Source organism: Delphinapterus leucas, chromosome 9 (assembly GCF_059928025.1).
Source record: "Delphinapterus leucas isolate spDelLeu-1000000601 "Yukka" chromosome 9, BTC_Dleu_Yukka2, whole genome shotgun sequence".
NCBI lineage: Eukaryota > Metazoa > Chordata > Mammalia > Artiodactyla > Monodontidae > Delphinapterus > Delphinapterus leucas.
The window spans coordinates 90,063,661-90,081,289 of NC_143137.1; the positions used below are offsets into that span (position 1 = coordinate 90,063,661).

At 39.2% G+C, this 17,629-nt stretch overlaps 1 protein-coding gene across 1 annotated transcript in view; it reads right to left on the reverse strand.

The window, feature by feature from the left end:
- Window positions 1-1,510: 1,510 nt before the first annotated feature.
- Window positions 1,511-17,629, reverse strand: part of SLC26A3 (solute carrier family 26 member 3) — a 28,206-nt gene continuing 12,087 nt past the window's right edge. Inside the window, exons 11-19 of the mRNA XM_089917829.1 lie at window positions 14,693-14,788; window positions 13,597-13,703; window positions 12,229-12,298; window positions 12,044-12,136; window positions 10,414-10,509; window positions 6,725-6,958; window positions 5,232-5,286; window positions 2,439-2,581; window positions 1,511-2,315 (exon numbers count right to left, since the gene is read on the reverse strand). Of these exons, the coding sequence (XP_089773955.1) occupies window positions 2,217-2,315; window positions 2,439-2,581; window positions 5,232-5,286; window positions 6,725-6,958; window positions 10,414-10,509; window positions 12,044-12,136; window positions 12,229-12,298; window positions 13,597-13,703; window positions 14,693-14,788 (993 nt within the window). The 3' untranslated portion in view covers window positions 1,511-2,216. The remainder of the gene's footprint in view (window positions 2,316-2,438; window positions 2,582-5,231; window positions 5,287-6,724; window positions 6,959-10,413; window positions 10,510-12,043; window positions 12,137-12,228; window positions 12,299-13,596; window positions 13,704-14,692; window positions 14,789-17,629) is intronic.

Consider the following 17,629-nt stretch of genomic DNA (forward strand, 5'->3'; position numbering starts at 1 on the left):
AGAAATTTTACAAAGCAAGACACACCCACTGTACAATTGATTTTTTAAAATGGATATATATTAGTATGAACTATACAAATTACAAGATTCAAAGCAGTGGTGCAAATGCACTGCAAAATATGCGCAAAGGTAGTGACTTGGATGGAAATCTGTCAGTGCTATAAAAATACATACAAACAAAATAATTTTCCTTTGATAAATCTACAAGGTATAAAATTAAGAGTATTTACATAATTGCCTACTAGATATGTGAAAAATATACCATGCTAGAACAATCTCGTTCCAAAGTTTGAAACATAATTTCTGTCAAATAAAAATATTCTTCATACAATGTATGAACTTATCAATAACTTTCTGGGTATAAAGTTGTTCTTTATGTGACAGTCAGATGAGGATCCCTCTGAATTATATTTTGATTAGAATTTTGTTTCACTGGGTACCTGGAAGAAGACAGAAAGTTCTTGCTTTAAAAGACTTGTTAAGTTCTATCCCTCTTAATAATCATATCTTGTATTTAAGAAGAGTAAATGTGGTCAATCTGATTAAAATTGGGACCTAGAACTTACCAGAGTCACCAACAAGTTTTTTGTCTTCAATTTTAATGATCAAATAATACCTTCCACGACTACCTGGTTAACGTAGAACCATGTGATACCATGTTGTAATAGAAGTGTATCTTTCAAAGGCCTAATTTAACTTAACCAAAATAAGAATATAATGTGTTGTAGTAATATATTTCTTCACATTTGTTACAGGGGCCATACAAACTCAAAGGGGCCAAGTGTGCTGGTCAGGGACACTCAGCTTTTACATGAATCACCACTGGTGGCCTAACCACGACTGCTGATTTATCTTCCTCTAAGTAATGCAAAGAGCTCCTGTTAAATATTTCTTTTTTTTAAATATAGGGAAACAGGTACAGGATGGTATTGACTACATTCTGTTTGACAGTTGGTTCTAAAGCTATGATTGGACATCAGATTTAAATTCTGTTCCTATACTTGATCCTTTAAAACTTGGTGACAATTCTGAATCCAACAACTGGGCAGAGGGTTTCTGGTAAGGCTCTCTTTGTGGGGGCCTTGGGCAAGGTGCTAGATGTGGGGTTTTCTGGAAAACAGCCCTGGGAAACAGAATCATGGCTCTCCTCTCCCCCACCAGGTCTAATTTTCTGGAATGGCTTTTTCACCTAACCTTTTTCTGTTTGATAAAACTCTTAATAATCATCCAGGCTTATCTTATGCTATACATTGCTTCATTTCTAATTTAAATTCCTTTTTGCTATTCTTCTTAGACCTTTCTTCAAATAAGAGAAATACCACCAGCCACTTCCCGTACTTGAAGACAATCATTAGATTCTTTCCCAGGACCCTCACATCCATTAGTTTTTCACCAAAGGAAACAGCCAGTATATCATAGTGTGCAGAACATAGATCTTGACATCAGACAGATCTTGCTTCAAATCCTGTTGTCAGTTTAGTGTGTGACCTTAAGCAAATTAGTTAAGCTCTCTGAGCCCTTCTAATTTCCTCATTTGTGAAATGAAGATATCTTCTTTGCATATTGTTGTAAAGATTGAGATCATGAATGTAATGCACCTACCATATACTTGCCTTACAGCAGATACCCATTTTGATTTGTAGTTCTGCTTTTCCCAAACTAGAGACAGTCCCTTATAGGAGTGAATATTCTAGAAATGAATATTCTAGAATGAAACGGCACTATCCAGTTAAATGATGATTTGGCAACTCTTTCAAGTAAGGAAGTAAAGGAACCTAACTTTCAGTGCTGGGCTAGGCACTGTCTAGGGGCTTCCCATGCATCTGGGGGTCAGGATGTGTACATTAGCTTCTCAGCTCTATCACAAATTCATCTGTAGATGGAAACAGTAATTCCTTCCCTGCCTCATGGATTGACAAGACCAGAATAAGATCTTTGTTGTAAGTACTTTGAAAACAAAACGTTCTCTCTGTGCTCAATATTGCACTAAGAGATCGAGTATCACTATTTTCCATCCTTTTTTTGTACTGGTCTGAGCTTATTTCCCCCCAGAGTCCCTATGAGATTGATGTTGCTTCAGTTTTCTTTCTTTTTTTTTTTTTTTGTTATTGCTTCAGTTTTGTAGGGATGAGGCACAGAGGCTCAAACAGGTGCTGGACTTTCTGCAGTGTGCTGGAAGAGGCCTCACTATTTTTAAAAGTGTTTTGTCCTAATGTCTAGATACAGGTAAACCTGCTGAGGAATCTTACCTGACATTCCCGATTACGTAATGCTCCATTTGTGTTTATGGTGAAATCAAATTTTGCTTCTTTTTCCTGAAAAACCAGGATGGAAATATGGATTAGGAATATATTTTTTTAATGTTGAAAAATAAAGGGAAATTTAAGAAGCACAGATGGTTGGTTATACAAATGTGAAAGTCGCCAAAAAGCTGGTACCTGACTGGGATTAAACTTCGAAGTACTGTAATCTTTCTTCATCAAAATATGCAAAACAGCATCATGGATTGTTAAGAAGAATATTGAGTCCTTGACTTCATCATCAAAAAATTCACACCGTGCCAGCTTCTCAATGAAGTCATCTGAAGAGAGGAAAGAAAGAATAACAGGAAGAAGTAATTGTTTGGCTATGGGTTTCTCCTTGAGGTTGGGGATTTGAACTTACATTTGCAAATGTGCATTTCACTGATGTTTGGTTAAGTGTTTGGGGGTTGCAATGGTACGATACCAGTGTACCATTAGTACAATGTCTTCTGGAACTAAAGGACACCTTTCTAAGAAAATTACACATATAATGTGTTCATGTAAAAACGAAGGAAAAGGTTCAAATGAGAAAAACTTTTAGGCAGGAGACTTGTGAGTTAATCTCCCTCGTTAATGACTGGAGCATCAAATGTAGCTTATTACTAAAAGCTGAGATTCTGCCAAAATAGAACGTATACTCATGGACCAGTGCCCTGGTTCTGGATTTACTAGTTACTGCTTTAGTCCATTTTCCCAAAGGTGCTGGGTACTATCAGAAAACATCTTCCTTGGCACCGTACATTACCTCTCCAGTCATATTTGAGGAATTCTATTCTTGTAGGCACTAACCAGCATTGTTTGCACAGATAACCAAATATTACATCATGTCTACTATATGCAAAGCTCTGGCTGGGTAATATGAAGGATCAAAACCTAAGTTAGACATGAATCTTGTCCTGGAGTGAAGGTAGAGCACTTATATACTATCTTAATGAAAGGGAAATTGTTGTAGAATCATAAAGGCAGGAAGCAATCTGATTTTTTTCTTTAATTTTTTTGGGGGTCTTAAATAATGCCTAGCACAAGGTAGGTCCTCAGATTTTTGAAGAATGAATAAGAGAGGCACAGATCATGTGCTATGGAAATTCAGAGAAAGAAGGGTAAAGGTTGTTTCCTCTTGGCAGGATTCTGGGAAAACTTGATGAAGCAGTTACCGTTTAAAAGAATGCCTAGGATCTGGAGAAAGAAGGATGAAGAGAAGGTATGAAAGGGTGGAGGTGGGAAAGTCTGTTCACAGGCAAACTTTCAATATCGACAAGACCTAGCAGTGTCTGAGGGAGAGGGAGAGAGGAGGGCATTGTGGTTGCCAGAACCCAGGATGCCGGTGGGTGGTGGTGTGCACTGAGAGGGAAGGTGATGATCTTAGTTAAGGACTAAGAGGGATGCCAGGCAGCAGAGGAAGCAGGAAAGGACAATCTTAAAAAACCTGGGATGATGGAGAAAGAATAAAATTGTTTAAGAGATTAAAGGGTTACTGAGATTAAGAGAATATTTTTAATTATAAGGAAGCCTTGAAACTAGAGTATATCTGTAGATTTTATGGATAGGAGCCAGTAGAGAGCAAAAAATTAAAGATGCCAATTTCACGCCTCCCTCAATTTCACTTGCCCTCCCCCTCCCTAAAATGCTTTCCCCCAAGATACTGTCAAGGTTGACTCCCTCACTTCATTCCAGTTGCTGCTCAAATGTCGCATTACTGGACATCCTTGATCACCTGTCTAATATAGCACTACCCCTGTGGCTCTGTGTCTCTTAACCCTGCTCTTTTCTTCACAGTGCTTATCATTACCTGAAATATCTTTTTATTTGTTTATTATCGGGCTTTCCCACTAGACTATAAGTTTCATGAGAAAGATTAATGGGATGAGTCAGAAAATGGGATGGGAGAATATTCTAGGCATGGGCAAGGACACTGATTAGTTCTTGCAGAGGACTTAGATGAGAACTGATAAGGATCTGGATTAAGACTGTAGAAATGGAGAGGAGGAGTGATTCACTAGGGAATATTTATGGTGACTCACTGAATATAGAGGGATGGGGAGGAGAAATTAAAGACGGCTCCAAGGTTTCTACTTTGGGCAACTGGGTGGGTATGTGGTGATGCAGTGATCAAGATAGAAAAGGAGAAGGAGTAGTTTTGGGAGGGAAGGTAATATATTTAGTTTTCAATACATGTATCTTAGGTACTTGGAGGACATCCAGATGGTTGAATACAGGGTCTGCAGCTCAGAAGAAAGGTCTGGGCTGAAGGTGTAGTTAGCGGATTCATTAACCTGTAGACATGCTTGCAGTCATAAGCATGCTAAGAGATTGACTTAGAAAGAGTTGATAGAATTAGAACCATAGGGTTTAGGTTTGAACCTTGGGGAAGACCGACTGCGGTGTGGAGAGGAAACAATGTCAGACACTGTGGAGCTCTGAGAGTGGTGGGAAAGGACTCAGAAGAATGGTCTTGCAGAAGTCAGGGAGACAGAGGCTAAAGAAAGGTACCTCAATGCTAAAGTAAGCTCCAAGAGAATGAGGCTGGGCTGGGGGTGGTTGATCTTGACAACCTGGACATCATTGATGACCTTGGCAAGGGCAACCTCATCAGTGAGGTGAAGCAGAAACCAAGTAATTATGGGCCGATGAATCGAGGGAGGTGAGGAAAAGAGAAGACAAGCCTACTTTTCTAGGAAGTTTAGGGTAAACAGTGGTTACATATTCACTCCTTTGCTGCCTGTTAAACTAGGATTCAAATTGTAAAGTTAATTACATATTGACACAACTCAAATATAAATATGCTGTTCCCTAGAGATTTCTATTGGAAATCTACAAATTAGATTTCCTTCTTGGTGATCATAAAAAGTGCCTGTTCTTTGGAGAAGCTGTCTAGATTGAGAGTTAGCAGTGAAGAAATTGTCAAAATATAAAAACAAAACAACTTACCATCAGTTCCAACAATATACACATCTACCTGAATCCTGATAAATTCTTGCAAGATCTGTTAAAAAGAAAGTAGATCTTCCTTAGGGAACAGTTTCAGTTGTCAGAATCATAAAGAAAACTATCATAATTATGTCTTAGGGTGATATGTTGCTTTCAGAGCCTTTTACATTTTGAAAAGAGACAATAGTATAGAGATACTAAAGTTAATAACAAGGCTCTATCACAAAAAGAAAGAAATCCAAAGGAAAGAACTCTAAGGAAGGATGATGGGAAAATGTTCTGCCTTGACTCACAAGATGAACTCTGATTTAATTTTAAAAGTTTCTTCTATGGGATGATCTTGACTTAGAGCTTTCATCTATATAAAAGTTAAAAAACCCCATGACCCGTACACATTGTTCTTTTTATTCCTGTCCACAGTGCCTGGAGGTATCTAGCACCAATGAATCTTTATCCGTTTTCCTGGTCTTTAGGCTAAGAACAAAGGCCAGTAGTGATATGAGAAAGGTCATATAAGGTTAAGAAAAGTATCTTGTACTGTTGATCAGTTTAGTGATCATTAATATCACTATTATCATCAGTAAACACTTTTAGAGCCTCTACTGGGCTGAAGTAAGAATTAGGACCTTAAGGAAACCAAGGAAACCTAAGGCAGAGTCCCCGTCCTTTGTGCTATACTGCCAAGATCAAACTTTTTGTGTATTTTCTCCTCCAAAGCTAAAATAGACAGAAGCAAAGAAAAAGAAAAGGCAGGCAGTCTCAAAAGTTATGTGATGTTTAGATTTTTTTTTAAGATAGTTTGAAGGAAATAAAATTGATCCTATTTTTGAATTTTATATCCAGTTCACCTATACTTAACAGATCTTAGGTCAGTTTTTATGTAGGCAGATTTCTATAAAAAAATAATCAAGCAAAAGAGGGAGACTTGGAATTCTTAAATTCTCTTGATATCTGTTTCTGCATTTCTGTCAGAAACTCATTATTTTAGAAATGCTGACGAAACTGTGCAAAGAAAAGAGCCTGCAACCTGATTGTTTTAAAATCACATGTGACATTTATTCTTTTGCATATCTACTTAAAAAAAACCACACATTGTTATATAGTCAAGTGAAATCTCACTGGCTTATGAAAGATGAGGATAAAAACAAAAGGCCACTTTTTTGTTCCACTTTTTCCCAAGACCTCCTCTATTTCAGGACATTTGAGATACAACACCCGCAAGGATTTGAAGGCACTGCAGAATTGGAATTTAATAGGATTATGAGCATTGTTGTCTATAAGCATACATTAGAAATTATATGCAGTCTCATGGGAAATGCACTTTTAAAGAGTTCTCTGAACATGCCCCACCTGCACTCCCTCCATGAAATATTCTAAGATTAAAATTTACTTCTACTTAAGCATGTGTTATCTAAAGGAGCATCCTTCCACAAATACACCTTTTTTACCTTTAGTGACTGATTAGCTGTTTCCATTCAGAAAAAAGAAATTACCATTTTGAGACCCCTCATTGATGAAATGTCAAGAAATGACACTGCTGAAAAGTCAAGAATGAGGCTGTGGAGGTTGATTTTAGGGACCATGATGTTGAAAGGAAGATCAGCGTTCCAGTCTATCTGGAAGGGCAGGTCTGTTGTATTGATGGGCTGATCCAGTTCTTCTATATTATCATTGTCCAGCTCTTCGTCAGAATCTTTAAAGCCATCAACAGTACATATATATCCTTTCTGCAAGAGAGGATACTAATATGCATAAGAACTGTGACCAAGAAAAACACTGTGGGCAAAGATGTCACAAAAAAAGAAAACTACAGGCCAATATCGCTGATGAACATAGATGCAAAAATCCTCAACAAAATACTAGCAAACAGAATCCAACAGCACATTAAAAAGATCATACACCGTGATCAAGTGGGGTTTATCCCAGGAATGCAAGGATATTAACAAATAAATTGAAGGAGAAAAACCATATGATCATCTCAATAGATGCAGAAAAAGCTTTCGACAAAATTCAACACCGATTTATAATAAAAAACCCTCCAGAAAGTAGGCATAGAGGGAACTTACCTCAACATAATAAAGGCCATAGATGACAAACCCACAGCCAACATCATTCTGAATGGTGAAAAACTGAAACCATTTCCACTAAGATCAGGAACAAGACAAGGTTACCCACTCTCACCATGCTTATTCAGCATAGTTTTGGAAGTTTTAGCCAGAGCAATCAGAGAAGAAAAAGAAATAAAAGGAATCCAAGTGGGAAAAGAAGAAGTAAAACTGTCATTGTTTGCAGATGACATGATACTATACGTAGAGAATCCTAAAGATGCTACCAGAAAACTACTAGAGCTAATCAATGAATTTGATGAAGTAGCAGGATACAAAATTAATGCCCAGAAATCTCTTGCATTCCTATACACTAATGATGAAAAATCTGAAAGAGAAATTAAGGAAACACTCCCATTTACCACTGCAACAAAAAGAATAAAATACCTAGGAATAAACCTACCTAAGGAGACAAAAGACCTGTATGCAGAAAACTATAAGATACTCATGAAAGAAATTAAGATGACACAAACAGATGGAGAGATATACCATGTTCTTAGATTGGAAGAATCAACATTGTGAAAATAACTATACTACCGAAAGCAATCTACAGATTCAATGCAATCCCTATCAAACTACCAATGGCATTTTTCACAGAACTAGAACAAAAAATTTCACAATTTGTATGGAAACACAAAAGACCCCAAATAGCCAAAGCAATCTTGAGAAAGAAAAAGGGAGCTGGAGGAATCAGGCTCCCTGACTTCAGACTATACTACAAAGCTACAGTAGTCAAGACAGTATAGTACTGGGCTTCCCTGGTAGCACAGTGGTTAAGAGTCTGCCTACCAATGCAGGGGACATGGTTCGAGCCCTGGTCCGGGAAGCTCCCACATGCCACAGAGCAACTAAGCCCACATGCTGCAACTACTGAAGCCTGCGCGCCTAGAGCCTGTGCTCCGCAACAACAGAAGCCACCACAATGAGAAGCCCGCACACTGCAATGAAGAGTAGCCCCTGCTCGCTGCAGCGGAAGAAAAGCCCGCACGCAGCAACGAAGACCCAACGCAGCCAAAAATAAATAAATAAATAAAATTAAAAGAAAAAAGACAGTATGGTACTGGCACAAAAACAGAAATATAGATTAATGGAACAGGATAGAAAGCCCAGAGATAAACCCATTCACATACGGTCACCTTATCTTTGATACAGGAGGCAAGAATATACAATGGAGAAAACACAGCCTCTTCAATAAATGGTGCTGGGAAAACTGGACAGCTACATGTAAAGGAATGAAATTAGAACACTCCCTAACACCATACACAAAAATAAACTCAAAATGGATTAAAGACTTAAATGTAAGGCCAGACACTATAAAACTGTTAGAGGAAAACAGGCAGAACACTCTGTGACATAAATCACAGCAAGATCCTTTTTGACCCACCTCCTAGAGAAATGGAAATAAAAACAAAAATAAACACATGGGACCTAATGAAACTTAAAAGCTTTTACACAGCAAAGGAAACCATAAACAAGACCAAAAGACAACCCTCAGAGAAAATATTTGCAAATGAAGCAACTGACAAAGGATTATTAATCTCCAAAATATACAAGCAGCTCATGTAGCTCAATATCAAAAAAACCAACAACCCAATCCAAATATGGGCAGAAAACCTAAATAGACATTTCTCCAAAGAAGATATACAGACTGCCAACAAACACATGAAAAAATGCTCAACATCATTAATCATTAGAGAAATGCAAATCAAAACTACAATGAGGTTATCACCTCACACCAGTCAGAATGGGCTTCATCAGAAAATCTACAAACAATAAATGCTGGAGAGGGTGTGGAGAAAAGGGAACCCTCTTGCACTTTGGTGAGAATGTAAATTAATACATTCACTATGGAGAACAGTATGGAGGTTCCTTAAAAAACTAAAAATAGACCTACCATATGACCCAGTAATCCCACTACTGGGCATATATCCTGAGAAAACCATAATTCAAAAAGAGTCATGTACCACAATGTTCATTGCAACTCTATTTACAATAGCCAGGACATGGAAGCAACCTAAGTGTCCATCGACAGATGAATGGCTAAAGAAGATGTGACACATATATACAATGAAATATTATTCAGCCATAAAAAGAAAAGAAATTGAGTTATTTGTAGTGAGGTGGATGGACCTAGAGACTGTCATACAGAGTGAAGTAAGTCAGATAGAGAAAAACAAATACCGTATGCCAACACATATATATGGAATCTAAAAAAAAAAAAAGTTCTGAAGAACCTAGGGGCAGGACAGGAATAAAGATGCAGACATAGAGAATGGACTTGAGGACATGGGGAGGGGGAAGGGTAAGCTGGGAAGAAGTGAGAGAGTGGCATGGACATACATACACTACCAACTGTAAAATAGATAGCTAGTGGGAAGCAGCCGCATAGCACAGGGTGATAAGCTTGGTGCTTTGTGTCCACCTGGCGGGAGGGCAGATAGGGAGGGTGGGAGGATAGGGAGGGTGGGATGGAGACGCAAGAGGGAAGGGGATATGGGGATATATGTATACGTATAGCTGATTCACTTTGTTATAAAGCAACAACTTACACACCGTTGTAAAGCAAATATACTCCACTAAAGATGTTAAACAAAACACTGTATGTCAAGGATAAGTAGTGAATTTCTGAAGCATAGATTCAGAGTTGGGTCAATTGATGGGATTGTAAACTGTTTTATTTGGAGAATAAAAAATTTCTTAGGGGCTTCCCTGGTGGCGCAGTGGTTGAGAGTTCGCCTGCCGATGCAGGGGACACGGGTTCGTTCGTACCCCAGTCTGGGAAGATCTCACATGCTGCTGAGCGGCTGGGTCTGTGAGCCATGGCTGTTGAGCCTGCGCGTCCGGAGCCTGTGCTCCGCAACGGGAGAGGCCACAACAGTGAGAGGCCCACATACCGTAAAAAAAAAATTTCTTAGGAGAATACAATTTTAAGGAGACCCTTAAAAACATGACACTAATGGACACACAAAGTACCTTGTTTATCCGGCATTTCATTTAAAGGAATGGAACCAACCTCTTGAACTACATTTTACTAAGCTTTTAGGTATAATATGCAGAAATGTGGGCAAGAAGCTTACCAGTGTCACTTGCAACAGGCCTTTCTTCTGCAGTTTTCGGATTTTCTTCAAAGCTTTGTTGCGCTTGCGAAGAATTCGAAGTGGACTAAAGCCAATCTGAAAAGCCCATTGCTGTGTTACAAGAATGCTGAATATTCTGCTACTTATATAGCATAATTCTAGTTAATAGCGTAATTCTACTTATATAGCATAATTAAGCGGGATGGGTTGAGGGATTGGGGCACATAAAGCAGATATTTGAAATAAAATTTACAAGTGGTCCAGACATCATCATTGAGAGCATTGTATCCGACCTATGGTCTGCCCAGCCTGTATGCAGTTAACATTCAAAAACCTCTGTACCATCCAGGTTTTATCCCTAAAGTATCCATTAATGGGTCTAAATTCTATTTGAAGTTTTTGTTTTTGTTTTTGGCCCACACAACCCTTAGGGAATTTTATTTTATTTTATTTTTTCTATTTGTTGAATATGAGTGGCATCTAATTAGTATCCTGCTTCTAGATACTTTTTATTCTATTAAAATTTGTATGATTATATTTTGTAATATCTACTATTATATATCTTATTTTATACTTTTAGTATTAGATCTGAGGGTAACGTTCATTTTTCCCCTTTCCAAAACAAATGTGTTCTTATTGTGGTAATATTTAGCTCCAGAGTAATAAGTAAGGAGGATCAAAGTATGTAATAAAAAAATCATTGACAAAAAAATGTAGTGAGATGGAAAGATAAGTGAAAAGGACAGTATCTAAAGCCAGATAGACAGTATGATCCCATTTTTGTAAAAAAAATAAAAATTGTTGGGTAGAAAGATATTTGATGCATAACAAATGAGTAAAAATAGTTAGGGTTTAAGGCAGAAGCTCTGTGCAAGGTACAGAGTGGACCAGAAGGCATGTGAAAGGGTGAGTGCTGAGCTTTTGTTTCTTAACCTTAAAGTCTGCTTCTTTGTCAGCTTCTCTCCAGTCCATCAGGGACACTAGTTGTTATTTAGTGTTAAATATTCATTTATATTTATTCATTTCACTTATAAGTATTCATTTGCTATCCTGAATCTCTTCAAGGATGCAGTCAAATATTAAGGACTCGTGTTGTTTCTGAAGTTGATTCCCAAAGAAAATCTGTAGGAGATCATCTGTTAAAAACCAGCAGCCCAAAATCTTGTGGTAAATCTTTTTACTTTACAGCAGAATTTAATAAAAAGGGTCTCTATATTGGACCTTATACAAAAAGTCTCAGGCTTCCCTGGTGGCGCAGTGGTTGAGAGTCCACCTGCCGATGCAGGGGACACGGGTTCGTGCCCCAGTCCGGGAAGATTCCACATGCCATGGAGCGGCTGGGCCCGTGAGCCATGGCCGCTGAGCCTGCGCGTCCGGAGCCTGTGCTCCGCAACGGGAGAGGCCACAACAGTGAGAGGCCTGCGTACGGCAAAAAAAAAGGTCTCATTTCCCAACATGTTAATGGACCCCTTATAATGTAGTTCCACCTGCCCTGGGACACAGGATACAAAAACACAAACACAACCCAGCCTCAACATATGTGAAATGAATGACACTCCTGTTACAGAACAAGCATTTCTTTCCTAGATATTCAGTGGAATTAAAAAAAATTAATAACCCCAAACCTTACAGCATCGATAAGTTTCTGCTTAAAGAAACTAATGTTTGCAAAGTAAATAGGAGATGGACATCTGAAAATCTTCACACCGTCTGGTTCATACATCTGTAAGGCAGAGAAGTCATAGTAGATGGTGCTCATTAGATTTATATTAATATCATTTAGCCAATCAAAGAGAAAAATTGAGTTTTCCTTACTTCAGAGTAATCTTTTCTATTCTTATAGATGTTGCTCCTGCCAACATTAGCCAGCGTGCTGCACTTAGGACTGTAGGGAAAAATCAACACCAAGTGAATCATTCATGCATATACGTTAGGCCTATGAGGCTAACGTCGATGTTTTCCCAGCATTCCAAAGCAGGCTCACTTTTCCAAATTTTAAAGGTTGGGGAATCCTCACGCCATCATGCCCTGGAGGGCAAATACCTTCTTTGACTGACCCTCCCACAGCTCCTGGAACCGTGCCTCTCCTCCCATTTACCACATCCAGTTTACAAAGCACTTCCATATGCTTTGCCATTTTGATTCTGAATATCAGTTAGTGGGTGAAATAAGGCAGATACAGTCACCTTGTATGGATAAGGACATGGAGAAGTATCATGATTTGCCTATGACCACTCAGTTTGTCTCTGTGTTTGATGGGTCCCCAAGAAATGAATGAAAATATAAGTGAATAAACAAGTGCAGGAACATTTCAATGTAAATGTGTTCCGTCAGTCCAGGATCAACCTTAACTATGATAATACCTTCTGTTCTAGAACACCTTAGATCCCAACAAGCCTTATCTCTCTGTCATGCCATGTAATCCAACATAGGCTGAGTGACCACATGGTGGTGACATTACATGGCAGAGATTTAAGAATCCAAAGATGTTTGGACTGGAATTCTGTTTGGAATTCTGTTAAAAATCAAGAATTCTAAGTAGCTTTTGTGGCATTTTGGGATGAGGGGGGCCTTTGAGAAGTTCTCTAATCCAGCTCCTTGATTTTCAGGTGGGAGTCCAATCTAACAACCCATCCAGAGGAACAACAACACTCCCCCAGACACGGAGAATCTCAGAATCTTCTCAGAAACACTTTCCCATGTTTAACAAGTCTGAGACAAAGACAGTAAACCTGCTCAGAATAGAATTACCACCAGTTTACAGCTGGGCAAACAGACTCAGAGATTTATGATTTCTTTGAATTGGTGTCAAAGCAGGGAGCAGACCAATAACTGGTGGGATCTGGCTGATGCTCTAAGGTTGGGCCATTCTTTCACCCTCAGGCCTTGGGGTGAGGCAGAACAGATTGGCCAATCTTCTCTTCCTTTTTTTTTTTTTTTCTTGCTACACGGCACAGCATGTGGGATCTTAGTTACCCACCAGGGATAAACCCTCGCCCCCTGCAGTGGAAACGCGGAGTCTTAACCACTGGACCACCAGGGAAATCTCAGGCTTAGCCAATCTTGATAGATTTGCATACCTATCAACTAAACTGCTTTTCCCTTAACAAGTGACAGGTTTTTTTCTCCTCCGACCTGGGCAGGTCAAAGCCTGCAAGGATGCAGACCACAATGAGCACTTACAACTGGGTCCTGAAGACGATAGTCAGGAGCTGAAGCGCCACACTAGCAGCCAGGCCTAAACCGAGGCCCAGGACAACGGCAAAGATGAAGGTCATGACCCAAATTAGCTGTCAAAAGAAGGCAACACATACACCACCGTTTACTCTCATTTAAGTACAGTGTCCTAGGTCCAGAGCTATAAGAAAGCATGAACTTCTAGGGCCCAAAGCAGAAGTTGGGAGTGCACAGCAGAAGGGACCTGCCTTGAAGTCATTTCTGCTGGCTCGGGTTCTGAGCTGCAGAAACACAAGCAAATCTTTCCAAAAATCCCAAGCGAGTGTATCCATTTCTAATCCCATCCCTGAGCCAGTTAAGGAAATGATTGAATCTGTCACAGCGAAAATTCCAGAACCAGCTGCTCTTTGTCAAAATCAGCAAATTAATTGGTAGAGCCTGGACTAATCTCTTACTTTTGGTCCTCTGATTTAATTAAAGGCTACTGTCTCTACCAGACTCCTAGCATGCCAAAAAAGTGTTAAAATCCCTAACACTGATCTATCAGCAGCAAAACTAAACCAAGTGTGGTTTATTACTTTATGCTTGTTAAGTACCATAAGCTATGTTAACAAACCTTTTTACACCACAGACTTTGACCCTGATATAATTAGGGACATGGGCTTCTCATTGTAAGGCATGCTGAGAGCGAGGGGAGCCTTTATAGAGTGTTTCCAAAAGGAACGTTCAGAATTTTTCTTCACAGATTCTCTGGAAACTAACATATGATGTAATGAAGAACAGAAGCAATGCATACCCTAAGATTCAGAGAGTTTTTGTGGTGTTAGAGGTGACTTCAAGAAGTTTTAGAACAGATCTAAGAAGTTCTCTCCTTGTGTTTCATGGACCATTGCCTACTTGTAAGTAGCTCATCCTTTTACATTAAAATCCCAGAGAATAATCATTAGAGTATGTAGTTTCAGGATAGCAAATAAACTCAGGTTATTTGAACAGACAGATAGAAACAAAATTTCACTTTGTTTGCAATATAAATATGCATTTTACATCAGCATTAAAATGTCATTCTGATTCCTCTCTTTCAAAGACCATCGCCTCTACTTACACAATCATACTTATCCTTTCGCCACAATCTTCGTATTTCTGTGAACTGCATCAGCATTCCTTTCAAGTTTCCAAGGGCTAAAGCTGCCAGGACAGACTGTGAAAAACATAAAGAGCAGATGTACTTTGAGATAATCCAATAACCATAGAGAAGCAAAGGTGAAGGTTGTAAATAAGTGAGTCCTTTCCAGGGCCTCAAGGCCTATCAAAGGATACACCCTTTTCTGGTGTGCAATGCCATGCACGATACATCAGACCCGGGACTGTGAGCTGTCCCCAGCCATGATTTTGTCCCCACCACAGTGACAGGGACATGCCATAAATGATCTGATAGCATTTACTCACCTGTACCTTGGGTCAGAGAAAGGCAGATCTGAAGACCTATGACCAAAAGAAATTCTTCCCAAGCAGAGGTGGTCTAGTGTATGTCTATTTACTGTAGGTAGGGAGAGGGGGTTGCTCTTTGTTTAAAAAAAAAACTTGGGGGGACTTCCCTGGTGGTCCAGTGGTTAAGACTTTGCCTTCCAATGCAGGGGGTGCGGGTTCCATCCCTGGTCGGGGAGATAAGATCATGCCTCACGGCCAAAAATCCGAAACGTAAAACATAAGCAATATTGTAACGAATTCAATAAAGACTTTAAAAATGGTCCCCATCAAAAAAATCTTTTTTTTAAAAAAAAAGAAACTTGGGGAGCTTGGGGGTCTTGGAATCAGAATTCAAACCTTGGATGATGATCAGTGATCATGTCATTTAGTAAGAGGAAGCCAAAGATCACAGAGAGGTTCGCAAAGATTTGACGCCGACTCTCTGGGACAGTGTGAACCTTATCTGTCTTGTTCCCTACTAGATCCCCAGAACCTACTGTGGTAAATGCACGTGGGGGGGGGCTTCATAATTATTCAGCGAATGAGTGGGTGAACTAGTGAGTGGAAGAGGCAGTAACACAGCCTCCTTTAAGAAGCCTGATTGTGATACTGCTGAACGGTAGAGTCACGAAGAGGCGTCTGGGTGGTCAGCTAAGCTCAAGTTTTTGTTTCGTGGCATGGCAAAATGAGATAATTTGTCTTGCAGGAATTATGATAATTAAGGTGAAAAATGCTGAATGGCACCCTCTCTTCCTTATTTGGGTTTTAACACAATGGTAGGAACAGGCCCCCAACCCCTGCCCCCAATTCAGCTGTTCGATTCTGAGTGGACTATGGAATTTGTATACTGACTACTTTCACACCATAAAAGAAATGTACAAAGAAAAACCAAACACAGTTTGTGTTTTCCTATCTCAAATATAGTTTAACTGATCTAGACATTTTTTATTTTCACAAGTTATGTTTATAATTTAATGCCTGACTAGCTCATTTACTCACTGTGAGAATACAGGTGGTTGTTTAGAAGACTAAATATTGTCTTAAGTGACTTTAAAAAGGAAATTACACACAAATGCACACCAGTTAAAAAATGGGGGAAACTGAATAAAGTCTGTAATCTGGTTAACAGTACTGTACCGATGTCAATGTACTCGTTTTGATATTGTAGTGTAGCTGTGTAGATGCCCTGCCCCCCTGCCATGGTAGCTGCGTGAAAGGTTCGCAGTACTCTGTACAATAAGCCTGCTGCTTTGGGGGACTTTACTATAAAACACGTCAAGTACTACCTGCAGAAGAGACATGTTTTTTCTTTTCATTAGGCATTATTTACCACCTGGTCAGTATTCCATGGAAAAACAACTTGAAAATGGGTAAACAACATATATATGTATAACATATATATGTATAAACAAATCACTTTGCTGTACACTTGAAACTAATACAACGTTATAAATTAACTATACTTCAATTTAAATTTTTTTAAAAATTAAAAAGAAATTGAAACAATTTACAGTGAAATACATACACAATAGAGCCCTTTAAAGAAAAATAAAGATTACAGAGCCCTGAGAAGCCATAGACAGGAAAAGGGGAATCATTTTACCAGGAACCAGGTATCCATACTGTAATTGCTACAAAGGATTAATTGTAAACAAAATGCTTAGAACTCTGCTCATGCTTAGTAAGCGCTCAAGGGACGTTCATTCTTAGCTATCATGAAGGGTTATTTTGTCCTTATATGATAAAAAGAAGTAGACCGGTTATTCAGATGAAACAAAAACATTACAGACACAATGGTCTAAGAAGGAATTGTCACATGGTTCCTTTACAAAGTAGGGCCTTTGATTAGCATCCTGGACAGCGTCACTGGTGTGGTTTATTCACGAAAGAGATAGGATTTTAAACGGCAATTGTTTTTTTAGTTTCTCCCAATTGAAGTGGGTGAGGTAGAGCCCAGGGATACACATGGGAGGAAGCACACGGGGCAGAATTCTCTATTTCGGGGAGCTGTGTATGCATTTATTTTTATTGAGATATACATTCTTACACACATTATTTCTTTGGTGGTGACTTTTTGACCCATTTTATGCCATTCCTCTGGAAATCAGTAGGTTAGCATAGGAAGAACGCATAATTTTAGCAAAGAGTACTGTGCACTGCTTGGCCACATTCGGGATAACTGCACTGGGACTCCAGAAACCTTGGACAAAACTCATGGTCCAGCAACCAACCAACAAGGAAAAAGGCCTAGATAACAACCAACAGACTTTGGTGGGCTGTGTCCTATCTCTATGTCCTTCGTAGTCAGAGGTATAATAGAATGTTTGTAGAATAAGAATAACAAAAACAATAATAATCTTTACAATAAAGGCTAGCATTGGGACTTCCCTGGTGGCGCAGTGGATAGGAATCCGCCTGCCAATGAGGGGAACACGGGTACGATCTTTGGACCGGGAAGATCCCACATGCCGCGGAGCAACTAGGCCTGTGCGCCACAACTACTGAGCCTGCGCTCTAGAGCCTGCGAGCCACAACTACTGAGCCCATATGCCGCAACTACTGAAGCCCACGT